At 30.6% G+C, this 23,397-nt stretch overlaps 4 protein-coding genes across 4 annotated transcripts; 2 read left to right on the forward strand and 2 right to left on the reverse strand.

Moving 5' to 3' along the window:
* Positions 1 to 2,028: 2,028 nt before the first annotated feature.
* LOC107006818 (UDP-glycosyltransferase 75C1-like) lies at positions 2,029 to 3,664 on the reverse strand. Its single transcript, XM_015205337.2, has 2 exons — positions 2,592 to 3,664; positions 2,029 to 2,465 (listed from the first exon to the last, which is right to left on the reverse strand). Exons 1-2 carry the CDS (start codon positions 3,636 to 3,638, stop codon positions 2,115 to 2,117), a joined length of 1,398 nt encoding a protein of 465 aa, XP_015060823.1. The 5' UTR covers positions 3,639 to 3,664; the 3' UTR covers positions 2,029 to 2,114.
* A 1,413-nt stretch (positions 3,665 to 5,077) lies between these two features.
* Positions 5,078 to 7,433, forward strand: LOC107007426 (UDP-glycosyltransferase 75C1-like). The gene is made up of 2 exons (XM_015206050.2): positions 5,078 to 5,504; positions 6,082 to 7,433. The coding sequence occupies exons 1-2, from the start codon at positions 5,139 to 5,141 to the stop codon at positions 7,126 to 7,128; spliced, it is 1,413 nt and encodes a 470-aa protein (XP_015061536.1). The 5' UTR covers positions 5,078 to 5,138; the 3' UTR covers positions 7,129 to 7,433.
* A 469-nt stretch (positions 7,434 to 7,902) lies between these two features.
* Positions 7,903 to 9,659, forward strand: LOC107007584 (UDP-glycosyltransferase 75C1-like). The gene has a single exon (XM_015206259.2). The coding sequence runs from the start codon at positions 7,938 to 7,940 to the stop codon at positions 9,381 to 9,383; it is 1,446 nt and encodes a 481-aa protein (XP_015061745.1). The 5' UTR covers positions 7,903 to 7,937; the 3' UTR covers positions 9,384 to 9,659.
* A 135-nt stretch (positions 9,660 to 9,794) lies between these two features.
* On the reverse strand, positions 9,795 to 11,829 carry LOC107007585 (xyloglucan endotransglucosylase/hydrolase 2-like). Its single transcript, XM_015206260.2, has 3 exons — positions 11,439 to 11,829; positions 11,050 to 11,243; positions 9,795 to 10,296 (listed from the first exon to the last, which is right to left on the reverse strand). The coding sequence occupies exons 1-3, from the start codon at positions 11,718 to 11,720 to the stop codon at positions 10,065 to 10,067; spliced, it is 708 nt and encodes a 235-aa protein (XP_015061746.1). The 5' UTR covers positions 11,721 to 11,829; the 3' UTR covers positions 9,795 to 10,064.
* Positions 11,830 to 23,397: the final 11,568 nt, after the last annotated feature.

Genomic DNA, 23,397 nt, shown 5'->3' on the forward strand with positions numbered 1-23,397 from the left:
ATGTTCATCATACTATACTTTTTTAAATTCTATTTTAATTTGGTGTGTGATATTTGTATTGAATTCAGATTTATTCGAATATATATCAGTCTCCACGAGGTAAGTAAGACCATTAATGAGAAAGTGTGCCCTACTATTTTTTTTTTATTACAATATAATTTGAAGCTTTCAATTAAAAATAAAGAATTATATCTATACGCTTACATATTATTAGAATTTGAATGATTATGCTTTGATCGTAAGTCTAGAAAAATAAATTCGAACATGCATATTAAAAAAAAAGAATATTTTATCTTATTTTAAAATATTCGTATTCCCAATTATGAGAATACAAATTAAAGATGAGTGACTATCGTACTTTTGGCTTGTGTATAAAAACTAAAGAAAGGAAGAAAAAAAAGAATTAAAGAAATAGTGTTCGTCTATTTTTTTTATTACTTTCTTTGTTTAGTTTGATAAAAGAAAATAAATGTAAAAAAATAGTTACTAGTTTTAATAGTTAAATAAAAATTAAGGAAAATAAAGAAAATAATTACATTATCATGTAATCGCGTACGAATATAATTACTATCAAGATAATAATTACTAGCCTTAATATAGCTATATGTGTATAACAATTGATTTGGTCTGATCGCGTTATTATTTTAATATTTTTTTTACGATATTTTTACTTATTATTTAATAATTCATAATTTATTATTTATCCTACTTTTTTTCATAGTACCTTTACCTTTTTTGTAAATTTATCATTCAAAATTATTAATGTATAACATTATGTAACGATATAGAACGATATAATATATTCAAATTATTATACTTAATAAAGCAATACAATAGGATACAATATATTCACATATTATACTTAATAAAGCACAATACAATACAATACAGTATAACACAATATAATAAATAATATGATATAATATATAATAAAATAATACGTAACAACCATCCAAACATCACAATATAAGTGTAGAAATTGAACTCGTTTATCAAATGGGCCTAATTACCTTATAAAATAATAAAATGTTTGTTTAATTTGGAGTAATTATTGATTAAGAAGTTTTTGACAAAGTATCACGCTTCATATTTTCCACACGTTAACGTGTTATATTTTAGTTAAAAACCAAATGAAACATCAAGTGGGCATAACTTATAACCGAAGTGACGGAGTTAGCATTTTTATTAATAGAGTTTAATATACGAAAAAATTAATACACGAAAAAATCGAAAGAAATTTTAACATTTACTATACATATATAAAAATAATTTCATACGCATATAATAACATAATTTTTCACCGATGAACCCTCTTCGATTCGGCCATACTTCGCTCTGCCCTTGCTTATAAATGACAACGGCACGGAGTGAGAATTTGAACCTTATGAATTTTGAATACCACGTTAATTTTTAAGTTCAATGTATATTCACTAAAAAAATTTAACAAACACAAAATTTGAATCAAACTTATTCAGTTCGAGCTAATTTTTTTTATCTCCTAAAAATATAAATTATGCTAAATAATCTAACGTGTGGATTTTATAAATTGCAAGTCAATTTTTGAGGCATTTTGATAAAGATATTGCTCCGTCAATTAAGGGGTTAGTTGTTTTTACTAATATTATTAATTATTATCTTATTTTCATATATTTATTTTAATTTATTAATGCCCAAGAATCATACAGTTTCCATTTGGAAGTTATCCACTTTGTTCCTTTGTTTTTTTGGATTTCACCTGGTGTTCGGTGTTATCTGACTCCGATTAATTTGAATATACGTTATAATTATATGATATTTTCGAATTTTGAGATTTAAATAAATTTTTCTAAATCATAATTTTGCATATGCCTTCTATATTTTGAATATTTAAGAATAAATAACTAAAGCCTTCGAAGAAAATGTAAATAATAAGAAAAACTAAATAATGTGGAGGGTATTTTGGTAAACTAACAATTTATTCTTAGAAATTATGTAATGAATACAAGTTTGAATACGATGAACCAAACAAGTAATATAAACTAATCCCAACATAACTAATCCTAGTATAACTAATCCAGTAGAACTTATTCCGACATAACTTGTATACAAGCCAAACAAAACCTTGTATTATAATATTACAAACCCTCTATGAATTTCTTGAGATTGTCATGTGAAGAACCTCCAATTTTTAAAGCATCCAAAGCCAAATTTCTCCATTTCTTCACATTCCTTTTTATTTCTTCCCCCTTTTCTCCATTTTCCATTAAAATTCCCAAACACCTCTTTAACTCTTCTTTTTTTACAAGTCCTTCCACTTCTTTTACTCTAACTCCAATTCCCCAAACTTCCTCCAACATTTTGGCATTTGTTGTTTGGTCAGAAAATTGTGGATACCCCACAATAGGTACTCCACTCACCAGACTTTCTAGAGTCGAATTCCATCCACAGTGTGTAACAAAACACCCTATCGACTTATGGCATAGTACCTCCATTTGTGAACACCAAGGCATAATTAAACCTAATTTTTCGTCTATTATAACATCGTCACATTCAAGATTCTTCTTTTTTCCTTCGTCTTCCCCTTTTCTCCTCGTCCATAAAANGCATAGTACCTCCATTTGTGAACACCAAGGCACAATTAAACCTAATTTTTCGTCTATTATGACATCGTCACATTCAAGATTCTTCTTTTTTCCTTCGTCTTCCCCTTTTCTCCTCGTCCATAAAAAAGGCCTTTCACTTTCTAATAATCCGCGTAAAATTTCTCTCTCTTGTTCTTTCTTTAACACGGCTAAGCTCCCGAACGATACATACACAACAGAGCCCTCAGGTCTCGAATCCAACCATTGATGATAGTTTTTTTCGGGTTTATCAAATAATTCACATCCAAATGACTTGTCCTTAGGGTCATTTCCGTCAGAAAAAGCTAAGGGAACCAAAGGGCCTATCGAAAACATCCTGAATTTATCGATAACTCTCATGGATTTTTCTTCTAACGCGTTGAACGTGTTGATGAGTACATAAGAATTTGGATCATTTTCAAGATTTTGTATGTGTTCTCTCAAAATAGGTATCATGATTGAAGAAAGATGATTATTAGGTAAAACTATAGTAGGAATATCATTGCATGAAAATAAGGGCAATTCCGGAATTTCAATAGGAAAGGAGGGCATAACCGTAAAATCGCTAGCGGAGTTACTATAAACTCCGTTAGTGGAATTTAACAAATGGTAATAAATTGCAAAAGCAGTACCACATTGAATGACAAGAAAAGCTGACGGCACGTGTATCTCACGCGCCACCACCGCAACCCACGGCAAGAGAATTGTGTAGACCAAGAATGTAACGGGGTGACCCTCGTCGGAAAATTTCCGAACGAGATCTTTGAGGTTTTTCGATCCGTTTATCTTTAAATCGTTCATGAAATAATCGACTGTGTTGTTCGAATTCATCCAAGAATCATCGTCGCACCCATCGGAGAACGAGGAATAGAATAGCCCGTCTTGTGTTGGAAGGTTGTTCATTCGGTTAAGGCCGTAAACGGTCGTGATGAAGGTGGCGCGTGCACCGGCGCGTGCTAGGTTTTTGGCTAGTTGGAGAGTGGGGTTTATGTGGCCTTGTGCAGGCAAAGAAATAACAAGGAAATGTTGTTTATTCATGTTTGATTAATATAATATATGATAATTAAGTGAGTTCAAATTTTATTATTGTGAAATTTATGAGATGTTATACATATATATATATAGGGGGTGTCAAAAGGTAAAAAGTCCACAAGTCGGGTGTGTACATTAAATTAATAAATATAATTAATGATAAAATTAATATACTTTTGACTAAAATATAAATACTTTTTTGGCTAAAAGATTTAGTGCATCGAGTGTTTAAACTTATTTGGATCGATTGAAATGATTTTTAATTAAAATAAATAAAAAGTAGAGGGAGATCTGCTTTTGATTTTTGATTTAATTTAAGTCATTTTGATTTTGTCAAACACTTTCTAACTTATTTTTTTAGTAATTTTTTATATTTTTCAAACATTTCTAGAAGTCAAAAACCGACTTAAAAATAGATTTGACCAATTTGTAAGTCAATCCATACATCCTCGAAGAGGATTCAGAATATATAGAAGTAAACACGTAAATGAAAGAAGCAAATGAAATTCAGAATCTACAATACATACGTAAATAATATTTCTATCTTTATATATCCAGTATAATATTCTGACAAGCTGCCTTGGTGTATATATGCACACAAATTTGTACTAGAAACGTATAAAATCGAATCGAAAAGATAAAATCAAACCGTAAATCAAGTAGAATCGAAAAAATAATCTTTGTTTTTATCGATTAATGGTAAGAAATATATTGTCTAATTTATTTGTTCTTTATAAAGACTTTTAAGCTAGCTAGAATCTTGTTTGATGCATATATACATATTTATCTTTGGTTTTCTCAATAACTAACAAGATCTAGCTGTTCTAGTTTGTCACTTAGTAGAGAACTTGTTCTCATAGAGGGGGACGGCCAATACTCACTCTTACGTCGAAAAATTACACTATATATAAATTTAAAATGTTAAAAATCTCAACATTAAATATTAAACTTATCAAATTTTAATTTTAAATTCTGCCTCTATGTAGAAAAAACAGGAATAAAGGTGCAAGTGAATGAAGCTGATCTTGTATTACACATAAATGAATTGATAATATAATGTGTAGAAGTTAGGTTAAGAATTAGTATAATAAAGAGTGACTATTATGTATACTAATATGTGTTCTTCTTTTGAATCGATCAGATACGTCACTTTACTCGACGTATATAAATATACACGATATATCGAAATGTTGATTGATGTATTCAAAATCAAGATGAATATATTAAGACATTACACGATATATTCAAAATCGGAACACGAGGTATCGAAATCCTACCAAATTTAAGTCCCATCACTTGTCATTTATGACACATAAATGATCCCTTTGTACTCTCCAATCTAATGGTAGTTGCACTCCCCATTCCACATACAAATGTGCCACCCCCCACACAATATTATGTTTATGTGTTATATATATATATATATATTATATGAGCAAATCAACTATCCATCAAAAATACAAAACCAATAAAAATAATAGCAAGTTTATTTTTTTTCAAAAAATAATGATGAAGCCTCATGTTATTGTAACAACATTTCCAGCACAAGGTCATATTAATCCAGCACTGCAATTTGCTAAAAATCTTGTAAAAAATGGCATACAAGTGACATTTTCTACAAGTATTTATGCACAAAGACTTATGGATGAAAAAAAATCCATTGATAATTTTCCAAAGGGGTTAATGAATTTTGTTCCATTTTCTGATGGATTTGATGATGGATTTGATCATTCAAAAGATCCTGTATTTTATATGTCACAACTTAGAAAATGTGGAAGTCAAACTGTCAAAAATATTATCATCAATTGTTCTGAAAATGGAAGTCCTATAACTTGCCTACTTTACTCCATTTTTCTTCCTTGGGCAGCAGAGGTAATTTTCCTTCTTGATTATTACTTAGTGCGTTCGGTCTGTCTCCATACATCTCGACTAATTTCACTGGGTATCTACTATCTCCTATCAGCACATTCTTGATTATATATACGAATAATAGTACTTTGAGTCTCTCGGTTATAAGTAAATTTTTATTTTTAATCCTTATATGACATATGACTACGTATAATATTGAACTTTCGATTAATTGATATGATGCATTTTAAACAACTTTACCAAATTATTAATCGCTATGCTATTTAATTACTCATGTGTTATGTTAAGTTTGTAATTATCAAATATACTTTTAAAAATAGTTTAAATATAATATATTTCCTAGCTAAAGGGACAAAAAAAAAGAAGACATTTTTATTATTTAAAAGTTAAATATGTTCGATTAGTCAAATATATTATCACAAGAACTATGTACCAAAAGTACTATTATCCCTTAGTTTCATTATGTCTCAACTTTTAGCATGTCCCCCTACATGCTTTCGACTTTGTTTCATTTTCATGGGCTAAACACGTCCTCCTATATATAATGTTGAATTATTTTAATAATATTATGTCTGAACAGGTCGCACGTGAAGTCAACATCCCTTCAGCTCTTCTTTGGAGTCAACCAGCTACAATCTTAGACATATATTATTTCAACTTTCATGGATATGAAAATGAAATGTCTAATGAATCAAATGATCCAAATTGGTCCATTCAACTTCCTAACCTTCCACAATTAAAAACTAAAGATCTTCCTTCATTTTTACTTCCATCAAATGCAAAAGGAAGCCTTAGAGTTGCACTTCCACCTTTCAAAGAATTAATAAACACATTAGATTCTGAAATTAATCCAAAAATTCTTGTGAATACATTTGATGAATTAGAGCCACATGCATTAAAAGCAATTGAAAATTACAAATTTTATGGAATTGGACCATTAATACCTAGTGCATTTTTAGATGGAAATGACCCTTTAGATTCTTGTTTTGGTGCTGACCTTTTTGACAAGTCAAATGACTATATAGAATGGTTAAACACAAAGGAAAATTCATCTGTTGTTTATATATCATTTGGGAGTTTAATGAATCCATCAATAAGCCAAATGGAGGAGATATCAAAAGGGTTGATAGGTATAGGGAGACCATTTTTATGGATTATAAAACAAGATGAAAAAAACAAAGAAAATGAGAAAAATGTAATTGGTTGTATTGAAGAGTTGGAGAAAATAGGAAAAATTGTACCATGGTGTTCACAACTCGAAGTTTTGAGACATCCGTCTTTAGGATGTTTTGTTTCACACTGTGGATGGAATTCAGCTCTGGAGAGCTTAGCTTGTGGAGTACCTGTGGTGGCGTTTCCTCAATGGACCGATCAAATGACAAATGCTAAGCAGATTGAAGATGTGTGGAAGAGTGGAGTTAGAGTGAATGTGAATGAAGATGGTATTGTTGAGAGTGAAGAATTGAAAAGGTGTATTGAATTGGTTATGGATGGAGGGGTAAAAGGGGAAGAATTGAGAAAAAACGCGAAAAAATGGAAAGAATTGGCTAGAGAAGCTGTGAAAGAAGGTGGATCTTCACACAAGAATTTAAAGGCTTTTATTGATGAAGTTGCCAAAGGTTATTGATATGTCACTTTGTATCATTTGCTTATTATTTGTTAAGAATAAGATGAGATAGCTTCTATGTTGCTCGGACTTTTGAAAAAACGTTGACAACTGCATGTTGGATCCTTCAAAAGTAGTGCATTATTTTTGGAGGATACGACATGAGTGAGACAACATAGGAAAGTTTTGAGTAACATAGGATAGTTTAGTGTTCTTTTTATTTCTATCTTATTGTTGTGCCTTCAACTTTTCTAATAAAATCCAGTTTGAAAGATTCATGACAAGTTATAGTCATGTTCTTGAGCATCACACTTCATAGATGCGGAGATTTGATTTTGTAATCCAATTTGAACTATCTAATATCTGAAATTCACTGGTGTAACTAATTCAGATTCATGTCACGTATGATCTATTAGAGGCGAAAGCTCTCTTTATCAAAGGTGCATCAAGGATTTTCTCCATTCTTAAAACTCGAACTTGAGACTTCTGATTAAGGGTGAAGATATCCTATACATTCCATCAAATCCCTCGATATTCACGGACATGTTATCTCAATTTCCTGCACTTAAACATTAAATTCTAAGAATTATTATGTGTTTCACAAGAACAAGATCAATTACTGTCTTTTGAACACTCCAAAAATATTGTTGCATTTGTAGTCGAATTCTCCAAAAATGCACTACTTTTGACATGCACCTATTGACGTTTTTGAAGAGTCGGAGCAATATAGGTTACTACACGTAAATTGGTCCCCAACGCCATCAGTACAATTAACAGAATTAGATGTTGTCCACTCATTCATTATCTTCTAAACTCTCTAAGAATTAAAGATGATTTTCATGTTCGTCTTGTTTCATTCCATCATTCTTATTTACCTCGAAAAAATGGCATCTTTGAATGATGATTGTCATGTTCTTGTTGTTTCGTTTACCGGACAAGGAAATCTCAATCCATGTATTCAATTTTCCAAGAATTTGATCAAATTAGGTGTAAATGTCACATTCTCAACAAGCCTAACAGCTTTTAATCGAATCTCGAATCTTCCAACCATACAAGGATTAACATTTGCTCCTTTCTCTGATGGTTATGATGGCAACTTCAAAGGTCCCATGAACAGAATCCATGAGTTCAATACTTCATTGAGGACTCATGGTACTGAGTTTGTCACGAATTTAGTCGAAGACAGGGCAAAACAGGGCTGCCCTTTTAAACGTATCATCTACACGACGTTAACTGCCTGGATTGGTTTATTAGCCAAGAAAATCAACGTTCCATCGACGTTTCTTTGGATTCAACCAGCCTCAGTCTTGAATATTTACTACTATTTTTTCAATGGTTATGAGGATTCTATCAAGAATTGTTCAAAAGATCAATCTTTTGAGCTTCCTGGACTGCCTTTGTTGTCTCGTCGTGATTTCCCTTCTATCTTGTTTAATGATTCGAATGATTGGACATTACTTGCCATGAAAGAACATGTTGAGTTACTAAAGAGTGAGACTAACCAAAAAGTTCTTGTGAACACTTTCGATGCTTTGGAATTTGATGCTTTGAATGTTATCGAGAATGTTACTATATTCGGAATCGGCCCTTTGATTCCTTCTGCTTTTCTTGATGGAAATGATTCTTCTGATACTTCATTTGGAGTTGATATGAGACGAAGTTCCGATAATTATATGAATTGGTTGGATTCTAAGGCTAAAGAATCGGTAATTTACATAGCATTTGGTAGTTATTCTCAGATACCAAATCAACTTATGGAAGAGATTGCTCATGGTTTAGTTTTGTGTAAAAGGCCATTTTTGTGGATTATTAGAGAGGGGGCGAATGGCGAAAAGCCATTTGAAAAGTTGAGTTGCAAAGAGGAGTTGGAAGAGTTAGGGAAAACAGTGGATTGGTGTTCACAAGTGGAGGTTCTACAACACCCTTCTTTGGCGTGCTTCTTGACTCACTGTGGATGGAATTCGAGTATGGAGAGTTTGGCTTCGGGGGTGCCTGTCGTGGCGTGTCCTCTTTGGATCGATCAATTAAGTAATGCGAAGCTTATTCAAGATGTTTGGAAGACGGGAGTTAGAGTGAACGCCAACGATGAAGGTGTTATCGAGAGGAATGAGTTCGCGAGGTGTATAGAGATTGTGGTGGGAGATGGGAAAAAAGGGGAAGAAATAAGAAAAAATGCTAAGAAATGGAGGGATTTAGCTAAGGATGCTATGAAGGAAAATGGTTCATCTAATGTCAATCTCAAGGCTTATGTTAATGAGATTTTGCTTGGTGAATAAATCGTTTGTTACTCAGACTCTCTCCAAAAGTGTTGCTGCATCTGTTTGACCATCTTGGGCATACCACGACTATTTCAACGGATACATGCTATTTCACCAACTCAGGTATCAAGTGATTCTTCCCACCAAGGCATTTGATATCAAGTGATCAAGTCGATTTTTATAAATAAATAGTTACGCATTTGAATAAAAGTAATAAACCATGACATGTTATGGTGCTTTAGTTGCAAGTCTAGCTTAATTTGAAACTTGTGCAAATACTCTGTAGTCTGCTTTCTTTCTGTTCTTTTTTTGGTTGGTTGGTGGTGAGATTTAAAAGTACGATTCAACCGAACTTAGTAACGTACACTTAATATATTTGTCGAAAAATCTACTATATATGCACAAATATTAAATTTTGAATCCGGTAACTCAACAATAAGTGAATTCACTTACATTTCAAACACATAAAGTTCAAATCCTGAATCTGCCTCTTATTATAATTTCAAGATTGAAAAAACTTTTACTAGGCATAAGATATTGTTATAGTACAAGTCACAACTACAATCGTAACATATTTAACATAGAATCTAAGTTGCTCGAACTTTTCAAAAAAAAAAAGTCATCAATCACATGTCAAATAGGATCTGGCATAGGCGTGACAACATTTTTGGAGAGACCGCGCAATGTAACCATATAAACTCAAAATTTTCTACATTCTAGAGGAAACCCTTGAGGAAATCTTTTATAATCAGTGCAATAATTATAAATCATATAATTCCTTTGAACCCATCTAAGTCTTCTTCTTCCATTAGCATCAAGTTCTTGATTTTGCCATTTTGCATCTAAAAATTGAGACTTGTTAAATTTTTGTGCATAGAAATTTCTGTAATAAGCTGTGAATGGTGCTTTTGGAGTGTTGTCCACCAAGAAACTAAAAAAAATAATAATCCAAATAAACAATGAGTAATGATTAGCCCATGCACATATAGGAGTTAGGACAGTTTCGTTGGTTCAACTGAACTCATTATGTTCTATTAGAATTAAGTTAGAGTATTATCTCACGTAATCACTTTTCTTCGGGATTTTACTTTGTTTGAACAAAAAAAATGACTTTTTAAGATAATAAGTAATAGTTGAGTGATAGAAATCAACTCCTCGAACTAGCTATCATATGAAAAGAAAAAAAAGTTGATATACGCTCACATATAGTCCTTCTGTTTCATTTTATGTGACATGAGTGTAGAAGAGTACGAGCGTCAAACAAATTAATTTTTTGACAAGAATTCGGTTATGTTACTCGAACATTGATACGTGTGCAAGTGCAACAATTTATTTAAAAAGTCCGAATAACATACGAAATAGACACAGATTCTTTAACTTCATTTAAATAAAAGTTATATATTTGGAGACTACATTAAAAAAAAAACTATACAAGACATAATAGTTAGTAAAATATAATTTAAATCACAAAAAAGAAAAACTCTTAGACACCCCAAATAGTACTACTATTGACACATAAAATGAAACAATTGATGCTTATGTGTGTATATGAATAAGAAGATTAAATTCTAAACACGTTTACTTCAAATTCTGAATTCGCCTATGATAACATATAGTGATTTAGGTAGAGAAGCATAAAATGGATTAAATTTTGGATATGTATATATAATAAGTTTGTTCTTACATGATGTGTTGTGGTTTCCATATGATTGAGTAGGTGTGGAAGTTCTTGGTAGGATCAAACCATAGGTAAAATTGTTGCTCTTTGTCTCCTTTGCCTTGGCTAAACACATTTGTATGAAGAATATATGGTTCACCACTAACATTTCCTAAGAACTCAAAATCAATTTCATCATGAGTTGGTCCTTTAGAAGATAGCTGAAAAAATAATCCAAATAAAATGTTAGAAATTGTTCTTTTGTTGTCTGTGTAACAGTCATCATCTATAACAACATTTTATAATAACGATCAAAGACATTTTTCATGTCACGTTATGTTATATGGTTTCTATAACAACATTTTATCATGGTAACGAAGTATTCAGACAAGCAATGTTATTATAAAAAGAATTACATAGTATGATGTGACAGTGCCAGCAGAATTCCCAGTAACAAGTTTGAGTTGCATGTCGATTCTCCCAAAAAGATAATCTTTTTTGGATTGAAAACCAGAGCCAGAGAATTTGTCCATAGATAAAGAAAGAATTTGGCCTCCATTGAAAATCTTGACTCTATTGCCACCCCAATTAAAGTCAAATTCTTGGATGAAATTTCCACCATAAGAAAACATGCAAGAATTCATAAAGACTAAAAAAATAAACAACACTTTTGGTAACTCATAATGGGAAAATTCCATTTTTTTCTAGCAATAGATAGAAGTGAAAAAGTTTGATTAATTTTTTTTAAAAAATTGAATTTAGGGTTTTTGTGATTTACTTATGTGGGAAAATGAGGTTTAAAGTGGACAAAATATTTATTTATAGTGGATAGAATAGAGGTGAGCTATAAAGGGGAGGACAAAATGCTTGTGAACTTCTTTGAATTTTGGGGGTGGGGTGGGGGGTATGGGGTGGGTAGTAAAAGTAACAACTGGTGCTAGCTAAGCATATACCATAAATGATGAGACTTTATTTGTTTGGCATTTGATGGTTTAGGATCTTGGTGTGTTATTTAGGAGGGTGGGTAGGTGTTGTGGGAAGAAAAAGACACATTCCTTGAATAAATGTGAGATACCTTAACATATTTATCATATTTAATCTGAATAATTGGAGCGTGATAATATAAATGAGACTTTAATATTAAGAATAGATCAGACTTCGATATCATGATAAGATAATAACTTCGTCTCTTAACATTAAAGTATATTATATGTAGTTTTATCATGTATTTGTGGTAGAGATTGTTTTTCTATAATTCAAAGTTGTTACCTTTTCGTCACATAACATGTTGAACCCTTCACTAATTAGTTGACACATTTATATAAGCGCTAAATATTCAATAAAATAGTATAAATATGTGTCCGTAACCTAATAAATCAAGCGAAAATCTAAATTTTGAATTCATCTCTGACCATCGAGTAAATGGTAGGGGTGTGGGAAGATAGAGCTTCCAACAATGATTTTGTCCTTGTTGAAATTTGTTATGGACCCCCCCCTCCCACCCCCACCCCCCAATTCTGTTTTGCTTTGATGGTATGATTTTGACCAGTGAGTGTATAAGGCAGCTAGCTAGCTAAGATAAAATATAATGACAAAAAGTACCATAAATCAAAAGAGTTATGAAGGGCAAGAAGTATATGGTCTCTTGTTTCAAATATTTTTACTTTTGGTACAATTTATTTGGCTTTAGTTTGGCAAGTTTCTTATGATCTTTGTTGATAAGGCCAACAACTTTCACCACTAGAAAATTATTGTCATTTTATGAGCTAACATATAATAGGGAAAAGTTCATTGATTAAAGCAATAAAGGGTAATGAGTAAAAAAAGGAAATAATAATGTTTTGGATAAATATTGTTAGATGAGATTTTCCATAACTAGAAATTTTGAATTCGAATGGAAATTGAAATTTTTTCTATTAGGTAAAAATTTGAATCAGTTAAGACAGAGAAAGACGAAAAACATTTTTATTTGCATTTGGTTGATCTACATCTATTTTATCATGTTATTTATAAGAAGGTCCTTTTATAAGAATGACTTTAAAGGTGGAACAGACTTAAACTTTTGACCTTGATTTATTCATGATTAATACGTAAAATAGAGAGAAACGTGCAAATGACCTAAATATCCTCAACGAAACATGGCCCATGAAAGAAGGGACCCCAAATTTGGGCCACCTCAACAAAACCATGGGCCAAGCCCAAATGACTACCCAAATTCGGGTGAACATCCTCGGCTTCCTCTAGATTCATCCCTAGTTACTCGGATAATATTCCGATAGATTCACCCCGAGTTACTCGGATAATAATTAGTGAAACTCCTAAATTTTTTTTGTCCTTTTACCTATGTAAGTGTGTATATATCATTTAAATTGATTTTTGTGATATAAGTTCCTTCTATGATTTTCATTACAAGTAAGTTCACTTATGAATTTTCGCAATAAGCATACAATATTCGAATATACAATTTTAGTCTATATTTCTACATGAGATTATTTCCACGACTTCAATAATTTATATTAGTACTATGTAAAATATGTATGAAACAATACTTATAATAGCATAATACATGCCAAATCTGTTTGAAATTGAAGTCGAAAGAGTAACTTTAACTTTAATTATAGTGGATATACAATCATGATATAAACATAATATAGCTAGTATTCAATATATATATACATACATATATATATATATATATATATATTGGTCATGATAGATTTATAAATATTTATAAATAAAGAGGTTAAAAGTATATGTTTCAATTAATTATTCACTATCCAACTAATATTATTTTGAGATGACGCATAAATACCCCCCAATCTATGTTTGGAATTTTAAAAACATACTTATGCTATACTAAGATCTTATTTATTCGCTGAATTTATTTTATTAATAAATTTTTACCTTTTCAACCTACATGAATTATCTTGTGGGTCCAACTTTGATTAACTTTATTTTTTTAAAAAAAAGGTTATATATAAATAAAAAAACTTGGAATGAAAGATGAAGAAGTACTTAAAATTACACGACTTAAAAAGAAAAATAGACAAAACAAGATTGTAATTAGATTAATTAAAACCACAGTAAGTTTACAAAACTTCATTTCATTACTAATACATTCCTAATTAATAGCATAATTAAAAGGTGAAAAGTGAATCAATTCTTTTTTTTTCTCCCAAGATTTTATCACTAATTCAGCATCAAATATTTTCACCATTCCCAAGGTAAATGTTGAGATTTTAAGGTAATATTTAATCCCAGAAACAATTTGTGTTTCTGCCTCTAAAACCTCAACAAAATTCAAGAACTCAATATTGTCCTTCTGCATTATGTGATTGTACTTCTTTAAACTATGGTTGTACTCTTCCACACAATATTTTCCTAATTCTTGAATTTTTTTGTTTGTTTTCACATCTTTGATTGGAGTTCTTCCTCCAACTTTTCTTCCAAGAATTTTTGATGGAGTTGAAGAAAATGTTGTTATTATGAAGAGAGTGATGAGAAGGGAAATTGTTTTTGTGGATTTTGTCATAATTTTTTTTGGAAACTTGGAATTTGATGGAATTGTTTTTGGGAGATGAAGTGAAGAGTGGAAGGATTTATAATAGTGGTGGAGAAAATTTTCGTGACGTAGTTTAACTTGACACAAATTTTACTATAGCAAAGAAGATTTTTATATTTTACGAGCTTAAATATATTATAATATTTTTATTATTATATTCCTATTTTTGGAATTATGATTAAAATAATATACAATAATATTTGTATTTTTTTTTAGGTTGAGTATTTTCTTTAGTTAATTTTTACTTATCTATTTTAAACTTTACATAAATTTTAAAAAATAACAATTGATGTTATCATAATATTCATTATTAATGTTTAATGTTAGATCTTAAATTGAACTTGAAAATTCTGTAATTGAGGCAAAGTTAAATACAAAGAAAAAAATTATTATCTTTTTCTGATAGTAAAAATAATAATTTATTCTTAGTATAAACACACAAGTAACCGTGAACGAAAAGAGTATATTATAAGATTTATGTATTTAAAGAATCTATTCAAAACAGTTTCTTCACTTTACGAGAATAAAAATACAATTTACGTATATTTCGCCCACTTCACAACAAGCAAATCTAACATTACAAAATTTAATTGAGAAGACATTACTGAAAAAAAGAAATCGACCTTTAACCTACTTTATAAGTTATCATCACCTATTACACCAACTCAGCGAGTCCGTCGACTAAAACATTGTTGTAGAGACACGTAATGAAATTTTGGAGATTGGTGGATATATTTACGAGATGCCGCGTTCTCTGATACACTGTGGAAACAAGACAAAATAGTTTTGTTTGTTTTGTTATCTAGATAAACTTGAAAGCAAGATAATATAAAACTAAAATTAAATGTACCATGGCATTATTTTGTTTTTTTATCGTAATTTACGTGACATTGTTTGAATTTTGAGAGTTAATTTCATCCATTCAAAATTTATGTAAAAATTATTTTTAAAATTAGTATATAATGCCAATTTAAATTCAATATATCTTGATACATGCACCAGACACTAGCTTTGTTTGGATGGTTATTATATTGTATTGTATTATATTGTGTAATGTGATATATGTATAGTTTTAATGAATATGGTATTTGATTAGATATTATTTTTTCGTCGTTACATAATGTCAAATATTTATAATATATATAATATTTAGATAGATATATCGTTTTCTATCGTTACATAGATAGTGTCGCATATCCATAATATTACCCTTGCGTGTCCAAAATATAGTAATTGTGGATTCTCTTGTCATAAAAAAAAGTTTCAATTGAATTTTTATTAATTATTATACAAGATTGATATATTATAGAGTTTTCCTTGTTATAATTTTATATAATATGTTATATTGTGTAATATTTTGAGTTGGTTGATATATCTTTTGAAAATTTCAAATGTGTTAATAAAACGCTTTCACAAAAGCGATTTACTTTCATTTAGAAATAAGTTATGAGAATGAGAGAAAAGTTTTTTCTTGTTTTTTTTTCATTTTGATGGGAAATACTTTTTGAGAAAAAAAAAACATTTCAAATAACTCATAGCAATACAATTATCATCCTATCATATATATTATATAAAATAAATGGGAAAAAAAAGTTAAAAATTGAATTGCGATTTTATCCTTACTAAAATCATATATCGTATATAACTATAAGTTAGAATAATAAAAATTAAAAATTGAATTACGATTTTATCCTTACTATAAGTTAAATACAAAAACATGCAGTATGTTGGCATTATCATTACGAGATGATATGATAATGACCAAGATCATGAACGATTCCAAAATATAACAAAGGATAAAATTAAAATATTTCGTATAGAGTAACAGGGGCGGACCCACATTGGGTCCAGGGTGTTCACACGATTACCCTCGACAAAAAAATACGCAATATATATAAGGTAAATTTTCTATATTTCTGTAGATGAATATATTTTGAACCCCCTCAATAACAAATAAATATAAATGGCTCAATGATAAAACCCCTGAATATTAAGTAGCACGTCATCAGTTCTGTTTTTCAAGCATTTTTTATTTTAAAAACGTGCCAAAAGTGTGATTCTAAACCCAAAAAAATTCAAAGGATCCATTTTGAAAGACTTATTTACATATTTATATTTTTATTTTTCGAATCTCCTAAGTGAAAATCCTGAGTTCGCCACTGTAAAGTAAGACGTAGATTTTTCATTGCTAATCGCGCAGATCAGGAGCCATTACTCTATAACCATGATTAGCCATGAATATAATGTGTTTAATATTTTTTGTAAATTTTTTGGGATATTTTATATTTGATATAGGATAAAACTTTATGTTTCCGTCTATTTTAATGAATATGACATGACATAAATGTGTTTATACATATTAGGCCCGGAGCTACAATAATGGCTATGAATCTAATGGAATCTAATAAATTTTGCTCAAATATATTTTAAAAATTTATATTTGATATAGACAAAGAATCTACTAATGAAAATATTGCATAAATAAAAAAGCAAGAAAAAATTTACCTTTTTAATTTACATTTGCATTAAGAAATTATGTAATTTTACCGTTCTGTCTTTATTTAATGTTTTATTAAGTCAACTTTATAATAAATGATGAATATATTTTCAAGGTTAATTAACTACTCTTATCAGAGCAGAGATTCGTGGAAAGAAAATGGATTTGAACACTGTCCCCGTTAATACATCAAATTTGGCAAGGTCTGCAATGATGAATTAGCTGTTCAGCTTGGCATAACTTTATTTTTCTCATCCTTATTGATGATGTGTAGGAAACTAGTGTGTTATAGGTTCTTTCCATGATGCCAATAACGGAAGTATATTTATTCTAACAACGCAAAATCCATGGACTATAGCACACAAAAATCGAAAATATGGGGGGTTTACCTGCTTCGAAACTCGTTTGACCTTCAAAATGGGTCGTTTGGGCCGTAAGGGCAAACTGGCTCCATATCAAATGTCTTAACGGACCTTCACAAAAAATTTAGTCAAAAAAGATGTCGTAATTCTGGATCACCAAAAAAGATCGTGGACTACTGCACACGAAATCGGTAAAATGAGGGGCTCCATGGCTTTTTTGACCTTCAAAATGATCTGTTTTGGTCGTCAAGGCCAACTGGGTCCAAAGATAATGTCTTAACGGACGTCCATGAAAATTTAGGCAAAAAATACTTCAAAATTCTAGATCACCAAAAACTCATGGCTATAATACACGAAAATCGATAAAATGAGATATACCTGTTTCGGGGCTCGTTGGACCTTCAAAATGATCTATTTTGGCCGTGAAGGCCAACTGGCTCTATAGATTACATGTTAATGGACGTCCATGAAAATTTTTGGCAAAGAAGACGTCGAAATTTCTGATCGCCAAAAATCCATGGATTATAATACCCGAAAATTGGCAAAATGGGATATACCTACTTCGGGGCTCGGTGGACCTTCAAAATGGTCTATTTTGGTCGTTAAGGCCAACTTGCACCATAAATAAAGTCTTAATGGACGTCCATGAAAAATTTGGGCAAAAAAGACATAAATTTCGGGCACCAAAAATTAATGGACTATAGCACATGAAAATCGACAAAATGGGTATACATGCTTTGAGGCTCGTTTGACCTTCAGAATGGTCTATTTTGCCTGTCAAGGCCAACTAGCTCCATAAATAACATCTTAATTAATGTCCATGAAAATTTTTGGGAAAAAAGACGTCGAAATTCCGGATCACCAAAAATCCATGGACTATAGTACACAAAAATCGAAAAATGGGGTATACCTGCTACGGGGCTCGTTTGACTTTCGAAATGGTCTGTTTCGGACGTCAAGACCAACTTGCTCAATATATAACCTCTTAATGGACGTCCATGAAAAATTTGGGCAAAAAAATTATCAAAATTACGGATGACCAAAAATTCATGGATTATAGTACACGAAAATCGATAAAATGGTATATACCTTCTTCGGAGGTCGTTTAACATTAAAATGATCTGCTTTGGCTGTCAAGGCCAATTGACTCCATATATAACGTCTTAACGAACGTCCGTGAAAATTTTGGGCAAAGAAAACGTCGAAATTCCGATTCACCTAAAATATATGGACTATAGTACACGACAATTGGCAAATTGTGGTATACCTATTTCGGGGATCGTTTGACCTTCAAAATAGTCTGTTTTGGCTGTCAAGTCTATCTGGCTCCACGGATGTCGTCTTAACGGACGTCCATGAAAAATTTCGATAAAATAGACGTCGAAATTCTGGATCACCAAAAATTCATTGACTATAGTACACGAAAATTAGCAAAATAAGATATACCTCCTTCGGGTCATGTTTGACCTTCAAAATGATCTGTTTTGGCCGTCAAGACAACTGTCTCCATAGATAACGTCTTAACGGATGTTCACGAAAAACTTAGGCAAAAAAAATGTAGAAATTCTTTATCACAAAAAATTCATGAACTATAGCACTCAAAAATCGACAAAATAGGGTATACCTGCTTCGAGGCTTGTTTGACCTTCAAAATGGTCTATTTTGGCCGTCAAGGCTAACTAGCTCCATAAAAAACGTCTTAACGAACATCCATGAATAATTTTGGGAAAAAAGACGTCAAAATTCTCGATGACCAAAAATCCATGGACTATATTACACGAATATCAGCAAACTGGGGTATACCTGCTTTGGGACTCGTTTGACCTTCAAAATGATCTGTTTTGGCCTTCAAGGAAAACTGGCTCCATAGATAACCTCTTAATGGACGTCCATGATAAATTTCGGCAAAAAAAGACATCGAAATTTCGGATCACTGAAAATTCGTGGACTATAGTACACGAAAATCGACAAAATAGAATGTACCTGATTCAGGGCTCGTTTGACCTTTAAAATGATATGTTTTAGCCGTTAAGGCCAACTGACTATATATAACGTCTTAACAGACGTCCATGAAAAATTTGGGTTAAAATGACGTCGAAGTTCCGAATCACCAAAAATTCATGGACTATAGTACACGAAAATCGGCAAAATAAGATATACCTGTTTTGGGGCTCTTTTGACCTACAAAATGATCTGTTTTGGCCGTCAAGGCCAATTGGCTCTTTAGATAAGGTCTTAACGGACGTCCACAAAAAATTTGGGCAACAAAGACGTCAAAATTTTGGATCACCAAAAATTCATGGACTGGAGTACACAAAAATTCGCAAAACGGGGTATACCTGCTTCGGGGCTCGTTTGACTTTCAAAATGGCCTGTTTTGGCCGTCAAGACCAACTTTATCAATAGATAACCTCTTAATGGACGTCCATAAAAAATTTGGGCAAAAAAATGTCAAAATTCTGGATCACAAAAATCCATGGACTATATAGTACCCCAAAAATGAGAAAATGGGATATACCTGCTTCAGGGCTCGTTGGACCTTCAAAATGGTCTATTTTAGCCGTCAAGGCCAATTGACTCATAGATAACATCTTAACGGATGTCCACAAAAAAAATTGGCAAAGAAGACGTCGAAATTTCGGATCACCAAAAATTCATGGACTATAGTATATGAAAATTGATAAAATGGGATATACCTTCTTTGGAGCTCGTTTGACATTCAAAATGGTTTAGTTTGGCCGTCAATGTCAACTCGCTCCATAGATAATGTCTTAACGGACGTCCATGAAAAACTTTTGCAAAGACGACGTCAAAATCCGGATGACAAAAAATCCATAGACTATAGTACACGAAAATTGATAAAATGGGATATACCTTCTTTGGAGCTCGTTTGACATTAAAAATGATTTGTTTTTGCCGTCAAGGCCAATTGACTCCATAGATAACGTCTTAAAGGACGTCCGTGAAAAATTTAGACAAAAAAACATTGAAAATCCGGATCACAACAAATCTATGGACTATAGTACACGAAAATCGACAAAATGGGGTATACCTGCTTCGGGGATCATTTGACCTTCAAAATGGTCTGTTTTGGCTGACAAGTCAAACTGACTCCATGGATATCGTCTTAACAGACGTCCACGAAAAATTTGGACAAAATAGACATCGAAATTCGGGATCACCAAAAATCCATTGACTCGGCAAAATAAGATATACCTCTTTCGGGTCACGTTTGACCTTCAAATCTCCTTATTCCTTTTTTTTTAAAAAAAAAAAATATTTCGTTTGATAGCATTTGTTCCCCCTCGAAAAGCCTTTCATCATATCACTCTTTGATAGCTATATATAGCTATGGAGCTCACATGTTAGCTGAACTACTTATTGACATAGATCAAAGACGAACACTGATCGTTTACGTCATGAATATACTATTATGATATTTAAATTTCTAGCTCTTATGCTTTCGCACCTCAACGTCGATAGGAACCATTGGTCATGAAATAAAATAAAAGTTAAAGTAACCATCCCTAAAATTATCCAATTTGTAGACCACAAGTTACCTTTATGTACTTTTTTGCTAACTTTAATGAGTCAGAAGTAACTTGTTTTCTGGTCTTTTAATCTACTATTTTGACTTTAAGGTTATAATTCATTTGTTTATTTCTCTCTTTTAATTAATAAAAAGTTAAAGAAGTGGCAATAATTGAGTACTAAAATAAGATGTCTTAAAATAAAATTGTTGCAATTAAAAATCTAATAATATCTGACACTCCTGTCTGAATTTGAATTAATTAAATCAAATAAACAAATCTAATCCTTGATTAATCATTAACCTCATAATATTTACAAAATGATTTTTTTTTCAAACATTGATTGAAGAAGAAACTGTGTGTTCTTTCTTTGCTGTGTATTGCATTATTTTCAAAAATTAATCTTTGTTATCTTTTATAATATTTTTTTCTAAATTGATGTCTTATATATCATATAGTAGTGATGAATACTACCAAAAGTAACCACTTCCCAATGTTGAAGATATAATTAAAAAAATAAAAGTATATGTTTTTAACTGCTTAAGCTTTTGAATAAAGTGATTATATAATTCAATATAAAATAAAGTTATTATATAATTCAATATAAATCAAAATAGATAGAACTTTATGAAACATAACTTTTCACACATTTATCGCTAAGTCGAGCAAGGGCGCAAAATTGAACCATAATTTATAACTCAAATAAAAATGTATTTTTCAACTAGTATATGAGTTTTGAATAAACGATTTGAAAGTGTTTCGGATTTTATAAATAATGGATTACTACCATCACCACAACCTACCAACGGTAATCTTTATTGACTATTACATGACATTTGATGAGTTCAGACCGTTTGAATGAAAAGTTCCTAGTCGAGTTCATAAAAGTTACTCTTCTATATTGGATGATTAATCGATAACCAAACTTAATTAATTACTATCTTGTTAATTCGATAATAATTTTGATACACATAAAATTTGATTAAGCACCCTAAAGTTGAAGGAGGAAAATTAATTTATTTTATAAGGAAAAATTAAAAGAAAAAAATATGAAAAAAAATACTTGAGGCATGTGGCCATCACTCCAACAATTCCAAAATCAATTTGTTTTAAAAAGATTAAAATAAAATAGAGCAATAATTATTTTTATTTAAAAAAAAATAGTAAGAAGAGACATAACGACTCTCTTGTTATTTTCTATTCACATAATTCTACATTCATGTTGTAATTTATTTTTCTTTCAACCAAACACAATTAATTTTTCAAACAAAAAAAAAATTATTCAATTTATTACACAACTATTTTACTTGGCAAACACAATAATTGGCAACAACTCTCTGACACTTACCATTCATTGAATGGTATAGTGTGTTGCAAAACTCACCTTACCCCTCGGTCGGTTTTAATTTATTTATCTGATTTTAATTTATACGAAATTATAAAAAGCAAGAACATTTTTAACTATTATGATTTGAATTGTAAATGAATAAAATATATTAAAATATTTATTAATTTACGATCCTAAACATATTAGGTAGAAAAATAATATTTAATAGAACAAATATTTTTAAAATCTTTATTTATTTGTGATCTCCACTTTTCTCCATGTTCCACTTTGATTAATTAATAATTAAACCAAAACCTCTGACATCCTTTTTTTAATTAATTAATTAAAAAGATCCTTTTTAGAGAATTAACCAGGGAAAAATATAGTTATTTTCTTTAATTTAACTTTTCTTAACTGGTAATTAATCATTAATGATACTAAACACCATATTAGACAAAAATTGCCAGAGTATAACAGGGTTTTTTTTGCCTGTATATACTAACCACCACAATCCTATTTCCCAGCAATTCCACACAAAAAAAAGATATAAATTATTACTAATATATTTTATTTTATTTATTTAAACTTGTATAGTTTGTTTGATATGATAATAATATGAGTCGAGTTTAAATAATGAAACATGATCGGTGAAGTTTCATATGTATATATATGCCGATTTCAACTTATTTGAAACGGAATATAATCGTTGTTCTCTTGATTTAGTATAATCAGAATTTTGATAATTTCTAAGAGATGTCGTATCAGAATTTGGCTTGTCTGAAATGTTACTGACAAATTATCGTCCTTTCACCTGAATAAGAACTCTCAAAATGAAAAAAATAAAAAAGAAAAAAGGAGGCGGAGTCAATAAGGGCTGAAAGCCTGAAAAGTTCATCTGAACTTTTTTCGATAGAAAATTACATTGTTTATACATGACTAACATTATTATTTTATGTATATATAATAGATGTCGAACCTTTTTAACTTTTTCATGTTTTCAAAAAAAATTATTGAAAATTTCGACTCCGTCGCTACGTATAGCTTTTAATTGTTTTTTTTTTCAAAATTTTTATATCACCATCTAACAAACATAACAT

The sequence above is a fragment of the Solanum pennellii genome, chromosome 12 (assembly GCF_001406875.1).
Source record: "Solanum pennellii chromosome 12, SPENNV200".
Taxonomy (NCBI): Eukaryota; Viridiplantae; Streptophyta; class Magnoliopsida; order Solanales; family Solanaceae; genus Solanum; species Solanum pennellii.